Source organism: Benincasa hispida, chromosome 1 (genome assembly GCF_027475165.1).
Source record: "Benincasa hispida cultivar pf3 chromosome 1, pf3_genome.v1.1, whole genome shotgun sequence".
In the NCBI taxonomy this organism is placed as follows: domain Eukaryota; kingdom Viridiplantae; phylum Streptophyta; class Magnoliopsida; order Cucurbitales; family Cucurbitaceae; genus Benincasa; species Benincasa hispida.
In genome coordinates this window covers 36,699,739-36,717,544 of record NC_143478.1, presented here as the reverse complement: position 1 = coordinate 36,717,544, position 17,806 = coordinate 36,699,739, and the positions used below count along the sequence as shown (strand labels likewise).

The window sequence follows — 17,806 nt, the reverse complement described above, 5'->3', positions numbered from 1 at the left end:
AATATTTGTCTTCCACCTATGAATTTATCCACCAAAATTTGCAAAACAATACCATAACCAAACTTTCATAGAATACAACTTATACCAAAGCCATCATTTCTCACATTCACAAATATCAATTAGTACTAATTCCATGAATAAACAAGAATCACAATACCATGAATACAGCTTCCAATAATAAACAGATCATGTCTTCCACCTATGAATTTATCCACAAACAAGAATCACAATACCAGAACCAGACTTTCATAAAATACTTACATCAAGCCATCATTTCTCTCATTCACAAATATCATATTAGTACTAATTCCATTCACAAAGATCATAGTTAAATAAATTTACATTCATTCTAAGCTAGCATTTACATTCTATTGAGATAAAAAACAAGAATTACATCCTTACACAAATCGGCCAATACAACTTGCCCATTGGGTCCGAATTACGTCGATCTCTCCTTGCGTATATGCATCTTTTGTATTGAACTACAAAAAGGAAAAAAAAAAAAAAAAAAAGATAAATTCAACATAAGTTTACGTCCATTTATTAAATTAAAGCTAGTACTATATAAAAAATAAATAATTTACGTACGAGGCTGGCATATTCAACTAAAAAGTTTTACATTATCCATATAACTAAAAAGTAAAAAGCCCCCTAAAGCAACACCAAAACTTCAAGCATCTAAAAAGCACACTAATGGATACAAGACTTCAATCAAATGAAACCACAAAAAACATCTCCAACTAAAAGATGCTATCGAGGGTCAATCCTAGATAATGAAGAATTTGATTCAAATTGACGAAGAAGCACAATAAATGGTTAAACAAGAGGTAACAAAAGATTCGACAATGATAATGAAGAATTAACCTAACCCACAATGCATGAATAACCCACAAACTACCATAGTGCAACCGGATTCATTTAGACAAATAATGCTTAAATATAAACTACCAAAGGATGCCTAAGAAATTCTACTACCATAAACCAACCAAACTATAAACTACCAAAGGATGCCTAAGAATCTATTCCAAAACTTTAGAACAAATAGACTTTTAAGATAAGCATCTTATAAATATTACCTTGTACTTGTTATTAATGTTGTTATGAAGTCCTTTTTGTGTTTGGTGCATCTTCTCCACTTATCAACCTTCTTAAAATATGTCCAATGCAATCTTCCTATCTTCCTTCCAAATCCTTAAGAATCAAAATTTAACCTTATACATCAAACTTGAACCTAACAAAATGAAAAACTTCACTCAAAGTCATTTCATTATTACTCAAATGAGTTAGCTCCCAAATTCTAATTCGACCAGTTTCCAAAAGAATCTTACTCTGAAATAGCTAGTTTATCTAGTTGCAATTTAACACTCAAAGCATAAGAATATTATATTTTTCATAAAGGGACTTGAGTAAACAACAAAGTACCTTCTTGAGTTGGTTTAGTAACTCACTTCTTTCCCAACCTCAGAAGAATAGCAATTGTGAGCATAACAAAGTTGTGAGCATAACAAAGTACCTCTTGAACTGAGATATTTGCATCCCATGTGTTGCAGCACACTGACTCTCTCATGATTGTGTTCCATGCTTGATTCTGACATCTCGTTCTTCCTCAAGTATATTGAAAAGTGTTAAAACAGTAACTATTTAAAGTGAAACAGACATTTTATCTTACTTTTATCTCTCAACAAAATTGTAAACATCCTATATATAAAAGATTTAAAAGAGAGAGATAAAAAAAAAGAGAGAAATCAATGAGTTAGACGAATTAAGAGAGAAATCAATGAGTTAGACGAATTAAGAGAGAAATCAATGAGTTAGACGAATTTATCTGTAATATTTTTCCCTTTCTACTTCTCAAGAAATCTCAGCTCTTCTCGTGGACGTAGGCACCTCTTGCCAAACCATGTTAAAATCTTGTTGTCTACTTCTCATCCCTTACCTTGCATGCGTAAATCTGCATTATAAGTCTTTTGATCTTAAAAAAATCGCCATTATTGCTAAGCATTGAGCGCTCTCAACCTTTCTCTTCCTTCTTTGTACAAAATAATTTCATTTTTCCTCAACATTCAAACACAAGATAGAATCACCAGCAAACAAATCAATTATGATCTCAACATCTTCTTTTCATTTAATAGGAAACTACTATTCAAACACAAGTTGACAGAGACTGTCCAGACTTGCACAGGGATGTGTCACTTTTAATATCAGAACCACTGTGACAAACATCAGCGACTACAGCTTCTAGAAGACGCTCTGTCGGTGAATCAGATGTCAACTGGCTACCACTCATTCTCTCATATAACTCAAAAGCTTTACCACCAAAAACATACTTTGTTTGCCAGTCAAGATAAAGAGCATCTTTCAGAAAAGCAGGACCAAGTACTTCATGCAGCTCATAACTAGCAGGGAACTTCAACGATGTGTTTGACGGATACATATCAATAGTTTCTGATGCTTCCATATCATTTTGAAAGTACATTTCTGTAGGATTGGTTCGGCTAAACGTCCCACTGTGATTAATTCCAACAAATACAGAAGAGGCGTGAGTATTCATAGGGAAGTATGCATCATTTGTCACTATCTTTTCAGGTGGAAGTAAATTACCACATATATTAACCATATCCATGGCAGAATTTTGCTTCTTTGCACCCACTAGACTCCCCTCCACATATCCTGTCATCAAGCAATCTCACTTGTGATTTAAAACTCTCCACATTGATAGCATCTGGCTTTGTTTTTAGAGATTCAGTGCCCTCAGATCGTGACAACTCTATCCCCACATTCTTGCTGACATTTTCATCTTCACTTTTCTGTACAGGAAGTAGATTTAAGAAAAATCCCATGTTTTATCACAGGAAGGAAAATTAAGGTAATTTTCAAAAGTGTCTAAGTTGTTAAAACAACCAACACTCACTCACCTGTGTTGCTAAGCTTCTAGATGGAATGTCTGCCTACAGAAAAAGGAAATTTTGATATGATTAGTGTAACTAGTACATACCCTAGCATATCAAACCAACACAGACAAATTCTTTAATTGCTTTTTTTGATGTCAATCTTTTTGATATGCCAACAAATTCTTTAATTGTCTAAACAACAGAAAAAGGAGAGAGGAAAGATAAGAGACACAGAAAGACAATTACCACGTATCCTGAGCTTTTACATGACTGCATTGGCTTAATATGCCCTGCTGATGACTCCTGGAGAGTTAGAAAAACATTTCTGATGCGAGCCACAAGATTGACATCCTCAGTTACCTAATTCCAATAATAAAATGAACATGGATACAATAAACAAAAGTTAGATAACATTTATATCTAAGGAATGAACAGAATATTTATGGGATATCTCTGCACTGATCCATGCAAGTTAAACCAAGTAACCTAAATCTAGACAGTGAGCCAGAAATTGGTATTCCAGTTATATGAGATCAAAACTGTAAAATATATCAGAAAGAAAATTCTAATATAAGAAGCCCAAATAGAATGCACAGGTTGACTGATCTAGGAAGAATCCATCAGCAATACAGAGCATCGAAGATAAACCTAAAATTTGAAAATATCTGAAAAGCACACAACTTTATAAATTGAGGTCAGCAGAATAAAAAGGAAAATCATTAGTGAAGATGAAGAACAAAAGGACACCCATCAAAAAACCCAAAGCATCACGAGTATACTTTATTTGTGAACTTTTTTTTAAGACAAGAAACAATTACATTGATGAGTGAAATTACAAAAGAAGGGAAAAGAGAGATCCCAAATCCAAAGGAGTTACAATAAACTTCTCCAATTGGACAAAAGAGAGGAAAGTGTATAAGAGGAAAAAAGTGAATTTACTTTACACCAAGAAAAAGCAATTAAGAGAACATTATCAAAAAAATTGTCGATAAGTAGTCTCCTTAGATTTCTCAAGTATACTTCATTTGTGAACTTAATGAAAGTACTAAAATGTGATGAAACAAAATGAGGTCTCCAGCTCCAATTTACAAATAAAAAAATCACCTGTATTTTTAACCCCATTATTCAAAGCATGGGTAAAAATTACTGAAATAATACATATTAACATTTAACAATACGAATAATGGAAATAAAATATAGGTCCCAGACTATCTTTGCTGTTCCAATTCACAAATAGAAAAACATAAAGGTTTGAAACCTATTTTTTTAGACATGGGTACCAAAGCTACTAAAACCTAACAGTCAAATACTAAACAAATTGTAGGGAATGTCAGGCTACAAGAAATTACAATAAATTATAATATCAGAGAGGCCTATTATTAAAATAGTATTACATGTAACAAGTTCAGAAACAGTTAGTATTGAAAACAATTATGTATACGGCATCCCAAAACAAAAAGTTGATGTTCAGCAAGGATCATAATTCACAAACTTTCACAATCTACCGCAAGGAAGATGCTCTTACTTTATCTAAAGATCCAAGCTGTAAAACCCCATGCGGAACAACTGCTACTACAACAATAGTCTACAAAGCATATAAATAATAATCAAGTAATCAGTTAGAAAAATATATATAAAAAAAGAGATTAACAGAAAGTAAACTTGAATAAGCCGGATTTCTTCTCAGACTTCTTATCAAAACAGCACCTGAACAGTTGAATCCATGACCAAATCCATGGCCGGATGCTTGGCCGGGTTGTGGGTTTCGCGTGGAGGGGGGTGAAGCGGGAAATGAAAAAAAAAAAAAAAAGGGAATGGGTTTTGTTTTTTTTAGAAAAAAAAAAGAAAAGTGGATCTTTAATGTCGGTTTAAATCGACATTAAAGGTATACCTATAATATCGGTTTAAAACAGACATTAAAGATCCGCTTTTTTAAAAAAAACAAAACTCATTATACATCCGGTTTCACTTTTTCCAACCGACATTAAAACCAAAAATTCTTGTAGTGAACCTACCTGGAAAGGTGAATTAGATAGATTTATTACATGCATACAAATTTGATGAAATTTTGTTAAAGAGTTTAATAAGACTTGAACCAAAGTTGTTTAATCATCAAAGACAAGAGTTCTTTTTTAGCAAATTAAACAAACACTTAGATAAAATCAGTAGCCAAATTTTCTTGTTTAGTGGAGAATGATAATTATATTGTACTTTATTATATTGTACACCCCACTAGCTTTAGGACAAGTGGGAGATTGTTGGGGTTGATGCCCTAAATCTCGTAAGGTTCTATAGTTTGTAATATTGTATGAACAAACTCTTATATGATTAATAATATATTATATTTTATTCACTTTGTCTATAAATATATGTGATATTTTAGTTGCATTAACCACAAACCAATAATCTAACATCCAAGGTTATTATTGTAACTTAAACATGTATGTGGAGACATACAAGTGGATCATAATTAAGTGATAACCTAAATGGTCTGTAGTAGATGGATAAGGTTGGGTACCTTATCTTGGTGACACTACGAGTATGGCCCACTTTGTAGGTGTTACAATTGTTGTAAAGTGCTACAAATGATCTGATCCTGATCATTCATGTATTAGACATGTGAGTGGAGATATTCTATACAAAGGAGTTTGTATAAGACCGGACCACAAAATGTTCGGTATCATTATATAACACCATTCATAATAGAGACTTACATTTCACCAGGATGACCATAGGTAACATGATCTAAATCCTGAGTGAGTTATGAACTCTTGCCTATGAGAGCGGTCCTTTGATTTGTATGGGTGAGAATGGCCAGATCGCCGACTCAACAAGCCTACCATTTTGGAGATTTGTCTGATTGGGGAGCTGGGAACACAGCTACACAAGATGGACTTCACTCTTTTCCCGAAGCAAGGGTAAGTAGATAAATTGTTCCCTTAAAGACTGATTTCAGGTCTTGAACAATGTGGCACCACATCCTCTCCTGGCCCGAGAGGGGTTTAGTCATAGTAGTACTATGATCTATTGTTCATTAGAGGAATCAATGGTACTTAAGAAGTTAAATGTAACTATAAGGGCAAAACGGTAATTTGGCCTAGTTATACTTACGAGCAATTTGTGAAGGGTCATCGTACTGTTAATTGGTTAGTGGAGTATCTAACGGATGGTGGATAATGTAATTAAAGAGTTTATTTAATTGTTCATATACCGTTGGAGTTTCAGGTCCATAAGATCCCCTTGATAGCTCAAAAGGATTTAGTTGAGAATTAGTTTTTGGGTTAATTTGAATTGTTGAAATTAATAAGAGGGATTTAATTATATATGATATAATTAAATTGTTTCAATTATATATGATATAATTGTCATAATGTATTTGATACATTATAGTTTAATGGGAGGAAATAAATATTTGAATGAGATTCAAATATATTTTCTATGAATGTGGTTCATAGTTGTTAAATTTAATATAAATATGATTTATATTAAATGTCATAAAATAGAGAAAAGAAACTATAGTTTATATTGTATGTGATACAATATTAAAACTATAGGTTATAAGTTATATTTGATATAACATATAATTTAATATAAATATAATATAATAAGTTAGTTATCATATTTATTTATATTATTTTATTATTACTTGAATAATATCTTCCCTCTTTTCTCTCCAACCACCTTAGTGGGTGGTTATTGATTTTGTGGCAAGAGGAGTAAAAGAAAAGTGTTTTCTTTCTTCCTTTACGACTAGCAATTTTGAGATTGCCAAACGATTGAGAGTTGCAAAAAAGTTTTGTGTGTTTCCTCAATCTTCTACCTCCTCCACTCAAACTTTCCCTCCTAACCAAAATAGTCAGATCCCACCAGTCCTGGGTTCTCACCCTGAGAATATCAAAGGCTCTTTGTGGTAGTGTCCACCTTGTTTAATATGAGGTATCTTGAAGAAGGTCTTCAAGAGTTGTTGTTTCTTTTCGAGGCTCATGATTGTTCAAGGGAGTTTTATGTGAAGAAAGGTTCTTCAAGGGTAATGTATCTTGAACCCTTTATTTCTTATATCAAGCATGTTGTTATTTTGAATGCATATCTTGTATGTGTACTGTAAATTATGTTTTCAATAATTAATGAAATTTGGACGATCTGCTTCCACTCAAGGATCTCTTCCATATGAGTTCCTTCAAGTTGATGGTTGTTTAACACAACGATAGCACCATTTGTCGCATGTCGAATTGTTTGAACACTTGATCTAGGTGATGTCACTCTATGATATGAAAGCATTAAAAGGGCTCATCGTCAACCAAATGTTTTGATCATCATGGCAATATTTAGGCAACAATGTCATAATATTTGGTGTATACGTCTAATACTTGACATGCTGAGTGGATGTTCAACAAAATGATCAAAATTCTCTAACTCGCATTGTGGTGTGAAGTATAAAACTAATCAAAAGCTCATATTTGTAGTAGTATCAATGGGCTTGGTATTTCCAAAGTTGTTGCATGACTAGCTCGACATAATTCTTTGTATAACCATGCAAAATAGACAACACCTCATGAGTACCTACCGGTTCCCTCAAAATTACCTGGTACAGTTCACTATTTTGAGTGCCCCATGTAGACTTAACTTGTGAATAGGGTATGTAATTTTGGCAAAGTCACATACCCCATCCACGTTTCATTTGCTTAATACATGGACGGTATACAATTGTATGTAAAAGTGTATCCCATCCACACATTGGTAATCCTATTTTTGTTAATATTTAATTAAATAACATTATTTCTTAAAAAAAATCCTTGAATTAGGTGTTTTTTTTTTCATGTGAAAAAATTTGACTTGAATTAGGTTGGCTTTCGATTTTAACCTAAATGTATATAAAAGCATGATAGATCTAATCTTAGAATAGCTATTAGATCTAATCTTAGAATAGCTCACTTTTTTTTTTTTTTTTTTAAGAATAGGTATCACTTAGTTTATAAAATATAACATATATCTTAAAATTTGGGTTATACAATTTCTCATTATTATCATTATATCTTTTTTTTTTTTAATACAAATAGAGATTTAAAACATAAACCTCTTATTCATATGTTAAGTTATTCGCTTTGGTTTATAACTCTTCATTTAGTTTAATAATGAGAGGGTGAATTGTCTTGGCCTTAATCTATCTTCTTACCTTTAGAGATCTAAACCACCTCAAAAATTGGTTAACTAATAGTAAATTATAGAGTTTTAACTATTTACATTTCTAAATTTTAGGTTGTATTGATTAAAATTCTAAATCAATTAAGTAATTAATTCAAAAGTCTAAACTTCTATAACTGAAACATTTAATTACTTTGTTAGTAATTTAGGGGGCGTTTGGGTAAGAGTTGGTTATTATAATCATATTTTAGTTTAAGAAAAAAATAGTAAACATGGTAGCAAAAGATAAAAAAAATGATGAATCTAAAATAGTAAAAACTGTAACAAATACGATAGTAAATTGGGGTTTTGAAATAGGGTTAACTGTAGCTAATTAGGTACTACACAATAGTATTTACTATAGCAAGAGATGATTATTATAGTTTGGGATAGTCCTTGCCCCAAACGTCCCCTTATAGTTTTCTTTCACTTTGATTCTATTTAAAATAAATTCAAAATTACTTAAATAAAAATATTATTCTCCACAAAATTATACTAAGGTAGCAATAAAAATTGGTGTAATTCTTTTAAACCATTAAATTATTGAAAATATTTACAAATATAGCAAAATGTCACTATCTATTAGCGATAAACCACGATAGACATCTATCACTAACACTGATAGATACTGATGGACCGTGATAGATGTCTATCGCAATCTATTGTGATCTATCACGGATAGATAGTAACATTTTTTTTATATTTATAAATAAATTAACTCATTTTCTTTATTTGAAAACCATCCTAAAAAATCCTATGTAATTATTTTTAAATAAAGTAAAGAAATTAGAAGAAAATAAGTCGATTCAATCATTCCAATTTAATGAAAAGCTAATATTATATATTCATTCCCACTTAATTTACAATTATACCTACATCTAAGAATATAACAAAATTCTAATGAATGACCTAAATTAAATTTATTGAGTTGTGAAGGTTTAAATTGTTATAAATTGGTCCATAAGAGCTTAGCTCAACTAGGACGTCTTTAGTTCAAAATTTTCACTCCAATTTGTATTAAAAAAGGATAATTATTTAAATTATAAAACTGTTGAAAATATTTACTAAATATAGTAAAATGTGATTGTCTATCAATGATAGACCATGATAGATATCTATTAGTAATACGGATAATCAATGGACTGCGATAAATGTCTATTGCGATCTATCATCAATAGGTAGTGATAATATACTATATTTATTAGGGTTATTTTCAAATATAGAAAAATAAATCAAAATATTTATAAAATATAACAAAATTTTAGAACTATTTTTATCGGCGTCTATCAGTGACATTGATAGACACGGATAGAAATCAATCAATGTCTATTAGTATCTATTATTGATATTTCTAAAATTTCACTCTATCTTGTAAATATTTTTACTAATTTTATAATTTAAAATAATTTATTTATTTATTAAATAAACCTATTCATTTTTCTATATTTGAAAATAATTTGGTTATAAATTAACGTTTGCAAAAAGAAAAGGGGAAAAAATGGTCTAACGATAACGTCCCGGATCTCCTTCTGTTGCATTAAAACGGACAAATCGTAATTCCCATTTTGAAGCGCGTGAAAAAAAGCGCGTGAGTCCAACATTACGGTGTTTGAGTACAGTACAGTTCAACGCCGAAACTTTCGTATACTATAAAATCTTAGATATGAAGCAAAACCCAAAAACCCTCGGAAAAGAGCCTCCATTGGAATACCCACATCTGCTCCACTCTCCCCTCCGCTTCTGTTGCCGGAGAATTTCTGCGACGGTCATCGGAATTCTCTTTCTCCAATCACCATGTCGCAGTCGTTGGAGCTTTTACTCATTCAATTCCTTATGCCCGACAATGATGCCCGGCGGCAAGCGGAAGAGCAGATTAAGCGTTTAGCCAAGGATCCGCAGGTGGTGCCTGCTCTTATTCAGCATCTCCGCACCGCCAAGACTCCCAACGTCCGCCAGTTAGCTGCTGTTTTGCTCCGCAAGAAGATCACCGGTCATTGGGCTAAGCTTTCTCCTGAACTCAAGCAGCTTGTTAAGCAGTCATTGATTGAGAGCATCACTATGGAGCACAGGTCTTCTCGGATTTTTCATTCTTCCTTGTGAATTCTGAATTGTATTTTGGTTTTGAGCTCTTTCTCTTTATCATGGTGTGGAATGAGATGAATGCTTGGAATGAGTTCAAATGATTCGGTGTAAAGGGAATTGGGTGTGTTCCAATTCGTGGAATTACGTCTTTGGTCTCTTCCTAGCATTACTTAGCTTTTATTATCGAAATTTTATTGGTCATTACTTCGTTGAGGGTGTAGAATTTTTTTCGTATATGTTGCTATTGATTCTTTGTGTGTTCTATTATTAACAAATATGTATACTTGTGATCTTGCAGTCCACCTGTGAGAAGAGCAAGTGCGAATGTTGTAAGTATTGTTGCAAAATATGCTGTTCCAGCAGGGGATTGGCCGGACTTGCTGCCTTTTCTGTTCCAATGTAGTCAGAGTTCTCAGGAAGATCATAGAGAAGTAAGTTCATACCCGACAAGAAATTTTTACTAATCTGTAATCAATCGGTGTGAATGTACTTGTACAGTAGTGACACCAGATAATTCACAACATGACTAAATAATTTTAGAATGTGCATTTTTTTCTATCTTCTTCATGTACTTTAACTGGCGGTACATGTTCGTTGAAGATTTGAAGTCTTATTAAACGCTGTAATTGGTAGGACTAAACCCAATTGTTTCACTGGCTAAAATGTATGATTCCCCTGGTGTTAGTAGGTGGCTTTGATTCTATTCAGCTCCCTGACAGAAACGATTGGAAATACCTTCCTACCACATTTTACAGATTTGCAAACTCTCCTACTTAAGTGCTTGCAGGACGAGACTAGCAGCCGTGTCAGAGTTGCAGCTTTGAAGTAATGTTTTTGTTTTTTACTCACTCTCCTTACCATTAAATAGCTTTGTTATTTACGTGAATATTTTCTTCTAATGTTCAGGGCAGTGGGATCTTTTCTGGAATTTACTAATGATGGACCTGAAGTGGTAAGCCCGAATATGACTATGTTAGAATGGAATTTATGGTTTATTTATTTTGAGCTCCTTGTGTGATGGGATTTTTTCCCCTCCTGTTGATGGCATATAAATATGTTACTATAGCTAACTAGGTCTGCTCGGTGCCTCAGCTTTCAAGTTGTTTTATCATTTCCTTCAGGTGGTCCTGTCTAATACCAATGTTTCCTGGGCTCTTCTATATTATTTTGTTCCAGCTTATGCAACAATCATTCACTCATATCTATTAATGCAGGCCAAATTTCGTGAGTTCATTCCCAGCATTCTAAATGTTGCCAGGCAGTGCCTTGCTAACGGCGAGGAGGATGTTGCAATAATAGCTTTTGAGATATTTGATGAACTGATTGAATCTCCTGCTCCGCTTCTTGGGGAATCTGTTAGATCAATTGTTCAATTTTCACTTGAAGTTTGTTCTAGCCAAAATTTGGAATCTAGCACTCGTCATCAGGTAGGGCTGTATGTCTAACTTTCTTTTAAAAAAATATATATATTACAAATATTTGGAATTTCCTTTTCAAGAAATAGTGATAATTTTCTTTCTTTCCCTTTTTCTTTCCTAATCTTTCCTTCTCTTTTCCCTGTTCAATCCAGGCAATTCAGATAATCTCGTGGCTGGCAAAGTACAAGCCCAATTCCCTGAAAAAGCATAAATTGATTGTCCCTGTTCTACAAGTTATGTGCCCATTACTTGCAGAGTCATCTGATGGAGATGGAGACGATGATCTTGCTTCTGATCGAGCTGCTGCTGAGGTTATTGATACAATGGCCTTAAATCTATCAAAGCACGTTTTTCCTCCCGTGCTTGAATTTGCTTCTCTTAGCAGTCAAAGTGCAAATCCAAAGTTCCGTGAAGCTTCTGTAACATCTTTAGGGGTCATATCAGAAGGTTGTTCAGAACATGTAAAGGGTAAGTTAGAACCAGTTCTTCATATTGTCCTTGGAGCATTAATGGACCCTGAACAAATGGTAAGAGGGGCTGCATCTTTTGCCCTGGGTCAATTTGCTGAGCATTTACAGCCAGAAATAGTGTCACTCTATGAGACTGTGCTTCCTTGCATTTTAAATGCCCTTGAAGATAATTCTGATGAAGTGAAGGTATGGTGGATCCGTGGAGGAGAAATGATGTCATGATTAAATAATGGATTGTGCAGAAGTTTTTAGTGGTGAATTTTCATTTGCAGGAAAAATCATACTATGCATTGGCTGCATTTTGTGAGAACATGGGTGAGGAAATTCTTCCTTTTCTTGATCCTTTGATGGGTAAACTGCTGTCTGCCCTTCAGACAAGCCCCCGGAATCTGCAGGAAACATGCATGGTACAGCATATACTCTCTTTCAAAAAATTTCTTCCACCTGGCCATCTAAACTTTGAGATGAATTCTTAATCTTCTATGCACCAAATGTATTCCCATGACTTGAAAATTGTCAAATGAATTACAGTCCGCAATCGGTTCAGTAGCAGCTGCTGCAGAACAAGCTTTCTTGCCTTATGCTGAGAGAGTGTTGGAGTTGATGAAAATATTTATGGTTCTTACCAAGGATGAGGAGCTTTGTTCCCGAGCAAGAGCAACCGAGTTGGTTGGAATAGTTGCCATGTCTGTTGGGAGAACTCGGATGGAACAGATTCTACCTCCTTTTATTGAGGCGGCAATTGCTGTAATGCCTAAGCTCTTGTCTTTGGCTGGTCTTGATTTCTAGTTTTACCTTCCAAGACTTGATCCATTCCTCCTCTTCTCTTAGGGTTTTGGCTTGGACTTCAGTGAATTGCGTGAGTATACTCATGGATTCTTCAGCAACGTAGCGGAAATTTTGGATGATGGATTTGTGAAGGTAATGATCTTTGTATGGTTCATCGTCAATCATTTTCTCATAGTTACAGCATCTTTGATGTTAAAATTTGTTCTGTAAACAGTATCTTCCTCATGTTGTACCCCTTGCATTCTCTTCTTGCAATCTGGATGATGGCTCTGCTGTGGATATAGATGAATCGGATGATGAAAATATAAATGGGTTTGGAGGAGTTTCATCTGATGATGAAGCTCATGATGAGCCCAGAGTTCGAAACATAAGTATCAGGACAGGGGTGCTGGATGAAAAGGCAGCTGCAACACAAGCTCTTGGCTTGTTTGCACTGCACACAAAGAGTTCTTATGCACCGTATCCCTTGCCATAGATTTTATTATTATTATTATTATTATTATTATTTTGGATTCCCCCTCGAACCCCAGCGTCATCAATTACTATTTTAGGTTCTTTAACTATACTAAGCTATTTGGAGGAAACATTAAAGATTTTGGTTCAACATTCAGGATATTTTCATGAAGATGTCCGACTTCAAGCAATCATTTCTTTGGAACGTGAGTTGCTAGCACTTCTTTCTTTGAAATTATTCTTTAGCCACTGGATAGCTCGTCTTTTTCAAGTTATTCTTTATGATTGGTAAATCGACCTTTTCTTTTCTTAGACTTTATTATCGGTGCAACTCATTTATAATAAACAATGAATGCTGAGGGAGCATTAATAGCGTTAAACTCATAAACTTTTTAATGTGCTTTTATTTGTTATGTTTTCCGCTTATTTTATTAGCATTAGAATGTGAGGGAATCAGTAGCCTTGTCTATTATCATTTTTTATTATTTATTATTTATTTTTGGATCGATTTTACATTTCATTTTGATATCCTTATACTTGTTTGGGGCCGTTTAGATTAGTCTTAGGAGATTGAATTATTAATTGGTGCTATTTTCTGCAACCTTCCTTTGGCCGTTCTGGAAGATATCCCCGCCCCGCCCCGTGCATACTTTTACTTGAAGAAAAGAAATTTTCTAGGAACTACGTCTTTATACATTTTTCATTGAATGCAACTGCAGATATTCTGAAGGCAGCTCATGCAGTCTCCCAAAGTTACAACGTGAGTACTTATTAACACAATTCTTCTTGCATTTGGAGCGGTTGTCATGCCCCATGTTTCCTGTTAATTTCTTAATTGAATATCCAATGAATGATTATTGGTGAATTATAAATTCTTAAATTTTATGTATACTTGTTTTTGACATATACTTGTATGAATTTATGGCCCTTCTTCCCTCAACAGGATATTGCTTACCTTCTTTTTAGAGGAAAATTTTATTTTTACCTGATGTGTTATTTGCATTCTCACTTTTCCCTTCTTTTTTCCCATTGTTCAGGATGCATCGACAAGGGCAAAAGAAATTTTTGGTAAGACTGGAAGAACATGTTATAGGACTCTATGTACATGTTTAATTTTTATTTTAAGTGGTGGTTATTGAGCACTTCATTTGTTTTAGATACTGTGATGAATATTTATATCAAGACCATGGTTGAAGATGATGACAAAGAAGCAGTTGCTCAAGCTTGTACAAGCATGGCTGACATTATCAAGGACTATGGCTATGTTGCAGTGGAACCTTGTAAGTTTTGATATTAAGTTTCAGATCACTGTGAAATGGATTTTATTCAACTATTCTATTCGAATCTTATGGTATGCTGTTATGGTCTAAACATTAGATATGCCTCGGCTAATTGATGCAACATTAGTTCTGCTTCGTGAGGAATCTGCTTGTCAGCAAGTGGAATCTGATGGTGAAATTGATGAGGATGATACTGAACATGATGAAGTACTTATGGATGCAGTGTCTGATCTGCTTCCTGCATTCGCAAAGGCCATGGGCTCTTATTTTGCACCCATCTTTGCAAAGCTATTTGAACCATTAATGAAATTTTCGGTGAGTAAGCGACTGGGCTTGATAGTACTTCAAGATTTACAAGAGAGTAACTTATGAACTGTTGCCTCACTTTCCCTCATGTCCATCCAGAGAGCCTCACGACCTCCTCAAGATCGAACGATGGTGGTCGCCTGTCTTGCCGAAGTAGCTCAGGACATGGGAGCTCCAATTGCTGCTTATGTTGATGTAAGTATTCATTACCGCAGATAATTTATTTTTGCTTCCTCGTGTTCTTTACCAACTATTTTAGAAGCGTTTTCACTATACCTTTTTAAGTGATCTAAAAAATTCGACAGTGTTTGGTTAAAAGATCTAAATTGTGATATAAAAGTGCGTCTCGCTAATTAGAAGTGTTCAAAAATCCAAGATTTCAATAATGGGAGTGGTTTGAAATTCTCTAAGAATAGTTATAAAAATACTTAATAGTATGTTTAGGGAAAACATTTAAGTATCCTTCCCAACTTCACATAAAATATTTTTCTCAAAAGACATGTAAACGATTGAGAACATTTCAAGTGGCTTTTTTTCTAATGCTGTATGCATAACTTTCAGAAAGTAATGCCTTTGGTTCTCAAAGAATTGGCGTCATCAGAGGCAACTAATAGAAGGAATGCTGCATTTTGTGTTGGAGAGTTCTGCAAGAATGGGGGCGAGTCTACTTTGAAGTATCCTTATCTATGCAATTTTATTAGTTTATTTACTTTCATCTGTTGCTCTCTTCTTGATCATTTTATTGGCATTAGAGTTGTTGTGTTGCCTGCCTAGGAACCTAATATTGTTATGATGTACTGATCATATGCTTTTATATTATTTTTCACATTTAACTTTTGCTTTGAACTTTCTTTATAGTCAACACCACCCTTTTTCTTAATCGGTATCAGATATTATAATGATATTTTTCGGGGACTCTACCCATTATTTGGGGAATCTGAGTCAGACAATGCTGTTAGGGATAATGCAGCTGGTGCAGTCGCAAGAATGATAATGGTGCACCCTGAAGCTGTCCCATTGAATCAGGTTAGTTTGTCTCTAGTTACTCTTCTCTCCCCCCAGTTTTCTTCCTTCTGTATCCGTAGGTCCTGGCTCAACCGTTTATTTTGATCTTGTTACCTAGGTCCTCCAAGTTTTTCTGAAAGCTCTACCCTTAAAAGAAGATCACGAGGAGTCCATGTCTGTCTATGGTTGTGTGTCTACTCTTGTTTTGTCATCTAATCCCCAGGTATTTGTTCTGTTGGTCTTTAGCACGAATTTTGAAAATGCTTATTTATGGAGAGCATAGTTTTGTTTTTGGAGATAATTCAGGAATATACACTTTTTGTTAGCGTCCCAATTACATTGTGAGGATAACTCTGTAACATTTGATACTGTGATTGATTGTTACGGGAATTCATATCATGTTGATTTCTGACTCCGAAGTCTCCCGTAGTGCACAGTAACACTGGGGGAAAGGTTGTAGTGTGCGAGGGACATTATGCATACTTCATTACTTTCCAAAATTTACATGAAACCTTGGTGGAAAAATGTTCATTTTTGTTAAAATTTTACCAGTATTTTCCCGGTTTACATACATTTGGGGTCATAAACCTTTTACTTGATCTATGTTATAGGACCCAAATTGTATATGTATTGGACGGCATGGGGGAAGAAGTTTAAGTGCCCTAATTAAACCTTAATGCCTAACATAATGTTTAACCGAGTAAGTTAGGGAGGTATGAAACGGGAAAGCGAGGAGAAAAGGCAGAGGGGTAATCGAATTTGAGATTAACTAAAAGGCACAAACTAAGTTTGTTCAGTATTGAAAAAGAAATCTGGTTGAATATAGTTCTGCTAATTAGTGTGCCAACTGCAGATCCTTTCTTTGGTTCCGGAGCTGGTTAATATCTTTGCTCATGTTGTGGCTTCGCCTATCGAAACGTCAGAAGTAAAAGCTCAAGTAGGCAGAGCTTTCTCACATCTACTTTCACTCTATGGCCAACAAATGCAACCTCTTTTGAGCAATCTCCCACCCGCACATGCAAATGCCTTAGCTGCATATGCACCTAAATGCTAACGATCACATCAGACTGCATTTTCCTCTTCCCTTATCTAACTTGTTTGCTCAACAAGCCTTCTTTCCCAGATAGAGTCTGATAGTTTCGAGAACGAACTCTGTAAGATGAAAAGTTGCCCATCAGGTATGCTGAAATATCTTCATCTATCTTTTGCTTATTTTTCTGCTACCTTATATGTTGTTTCCTTAACATTAATATCATCGCTTGATTGTACAGGTCGGTCGTTGGCACTCGGGGTGCCATTTTTTTTCTTTTTCTCCCCCTGGAGACAATACCGATTTTTGTTTAGATTCATTTGTTTTAATATCATGTTCTATTATATTCTTCCCTATTCTTAGATTCAATAATTTTTTACCATGGTGTGTACTTCCCAGTTTAGGGTGTGAAGTGGTTTAGAGAAGAGGTTTTATTTATTTGTTTTTTGTTTTTTGTTTTTTGTTTTTCTTGGGTGGATGTGAATTTTGCAATGCATCCACAGTCATAGTGATTTTGTCTTTTTTTTCCTCCCTTCGTGGTTAAGCAATGTTTATGTTTACATTGAGATTGAGTTAAAGAAAATATATGGTTGTGCTTTGCTTCTTGTATATTTTATCTTGTTTTCTACTTTTCCTTGAAATTTGTGGTTTAGCAAGCAAGAACGATGGTCGTTCATGTTGATTTATTTGTATTATATTGAGTAAAATAGGTAGAAGTTGTTTTAAAGAACAAATTGCTGAAAATATTTATAAATAATAGCAAAATATCACTAATAGACCATTATTTGTGTTAAACAGTGACATTTTATTATATTTTAAATCATTTTACTATATTTGAAAATAGCCCATTAAGTCTCAACATTTAAAAATTTACGGTTTTAGTTTTATTTTATTTTTCTAA

General features: G+C 34.0%; 2 protein-coding genes and 1 long non-coding RNA gene across 3 annotated transcripts; 1 reads left to right on the top strand and 2 right to left on the bottom strand.

Annotated features, from left to right (window-relative positions):
- Positions 1 to 257: 257 nt before the first annotated feature.
- On the bottom strand, positions 258 to 1,494 carry LOC150038416 (uncharacterized). Its single transcript, XR_016524510.1, has 3 exons — positions 1,423 to 1,494; positions 1,077 to 1,191; positions 258 to 482 (listed from the first exon to the last, which is right to left on the bottom strand). It is a non-coding gene; the product is annotated as an uncharacterized LOC150038416 (long non-coding RNA).
- A 536-nt stretch (positions 1,495 to 2,030) lies between these two features.
- On the bottom strand, positions 2,031 to 4,690 carry LOC120088577 (uncharacterized). Its single transcript, XM_090306974.1, has 6 exons — positions 4,599 to 4,690; positions 4,417 to 4,476; positions 3,138 to 3,251; positions 2,916 to 2,948; positions 2,602 to 2,807; positions 2,031 to 2,507 (listed from the first exon to the last, which is right to left on the bottom strand). Exons 1-5 carry the CDS (start codon positions 4,626 to 4,628, stop codon positions 2,610 to 2,612), a joined length of 435 nt encoding a protein of 144 aa, XP_090163100.1. The 5' UTR covers positions 4,629 to 4,690; the 3' UTR covers positions 2,031 to 2,507; positions 2,602 to 2,609.
- A 5,046-nt stretch (positions 4,691 to 9,736) lies between these two features.
- Positions 9,737 to 17,514, top strand: LOC120085543 (ARM repeat superfamily protein). The gene is made up of 21 exons (XM_039041571.2): positions 9,737 to 10,141; positions 10,453 to 10,585; positions 10,843 to 10,979; positions 11,061 to 11,106; positions 11,369 to 11,581; positions 11,725 to 12,228; positions 12,315 to 12,449; positions 12,574 to 12,789; positions 12,874 to 12,963; positions 13,046 to 13,290; positions 13,402 to 13,490; positions 14,004 to 14,044; positions 14,322 to 14,352; positions 14,442 to 14,564; positions 14,662 to 14,879; positions 14,970 to 15,065; positions 15,432 to 15,544; positions 15,761 to 15,896; positions 15,994 to 16,098; positions 16,729 to 17,053; positions 17,147 to 17,514. The coding sequence occupies exons 1-20, from the start codon at positions 9,867 to 9,869 to the stop codon at positions 16,927 to 16,929; spliced, it is 3,147 nt and encodes a 1,048-aa protein (XP_038897499.1). The 5' UTR covers positions 9,737 to 9,866; the 3' UTR covers positions 16,930 to 17,053; positions 17,147 to 17,514.
- Positions 17,515 to 17,806: the final 292 nt, after the last annotated feature.

Bases quoted from the DNA above. Each gene is read 5' to 3' on its own strand.
- LOC120085543 (XM_039041571.2), top strand. From the start codon at position 9,867: ATGTCGCAGTCGTTGGAGCTTTTACTCATTCAATTCCTTATGCCCGAC. The intron at 11,107-11,368 runs GTAAGCCCGAAT...CTATTAATGCAG, and splicing joins CTAATGATGGACCTGAAGTG to GCCAAATTTCGTGAGTTCAT. The intron at 16,099-16,728 runs GTATTTGTTCTG...TGCCAACTGCAG, and splicing joins TTTTGTCATCTAATCCCCAG to ATCCTTTCTTTGGTTCCGGA.
- LOC120088577 (XM_090306974.1), bottom strand. From the start codon at position 4,628: ATGGATTTGGTCATGGATTCAACTGTTCAG. The intron at 2,949-3,137 runs GTAATTGTCTTT...CTTTTTCTGTAG, and splicing joins GTAAAAGCTCAGGATACGTG to GCAGACATTCCATCTAGAAG. The intron at 2,808-2,915 runs GTGAGTGAGTGT...CTTCCTGTACAG, and splicing joins CTAGAAGCTTAGCAACACAG to AAAAGTGAAGATGAAAATGT.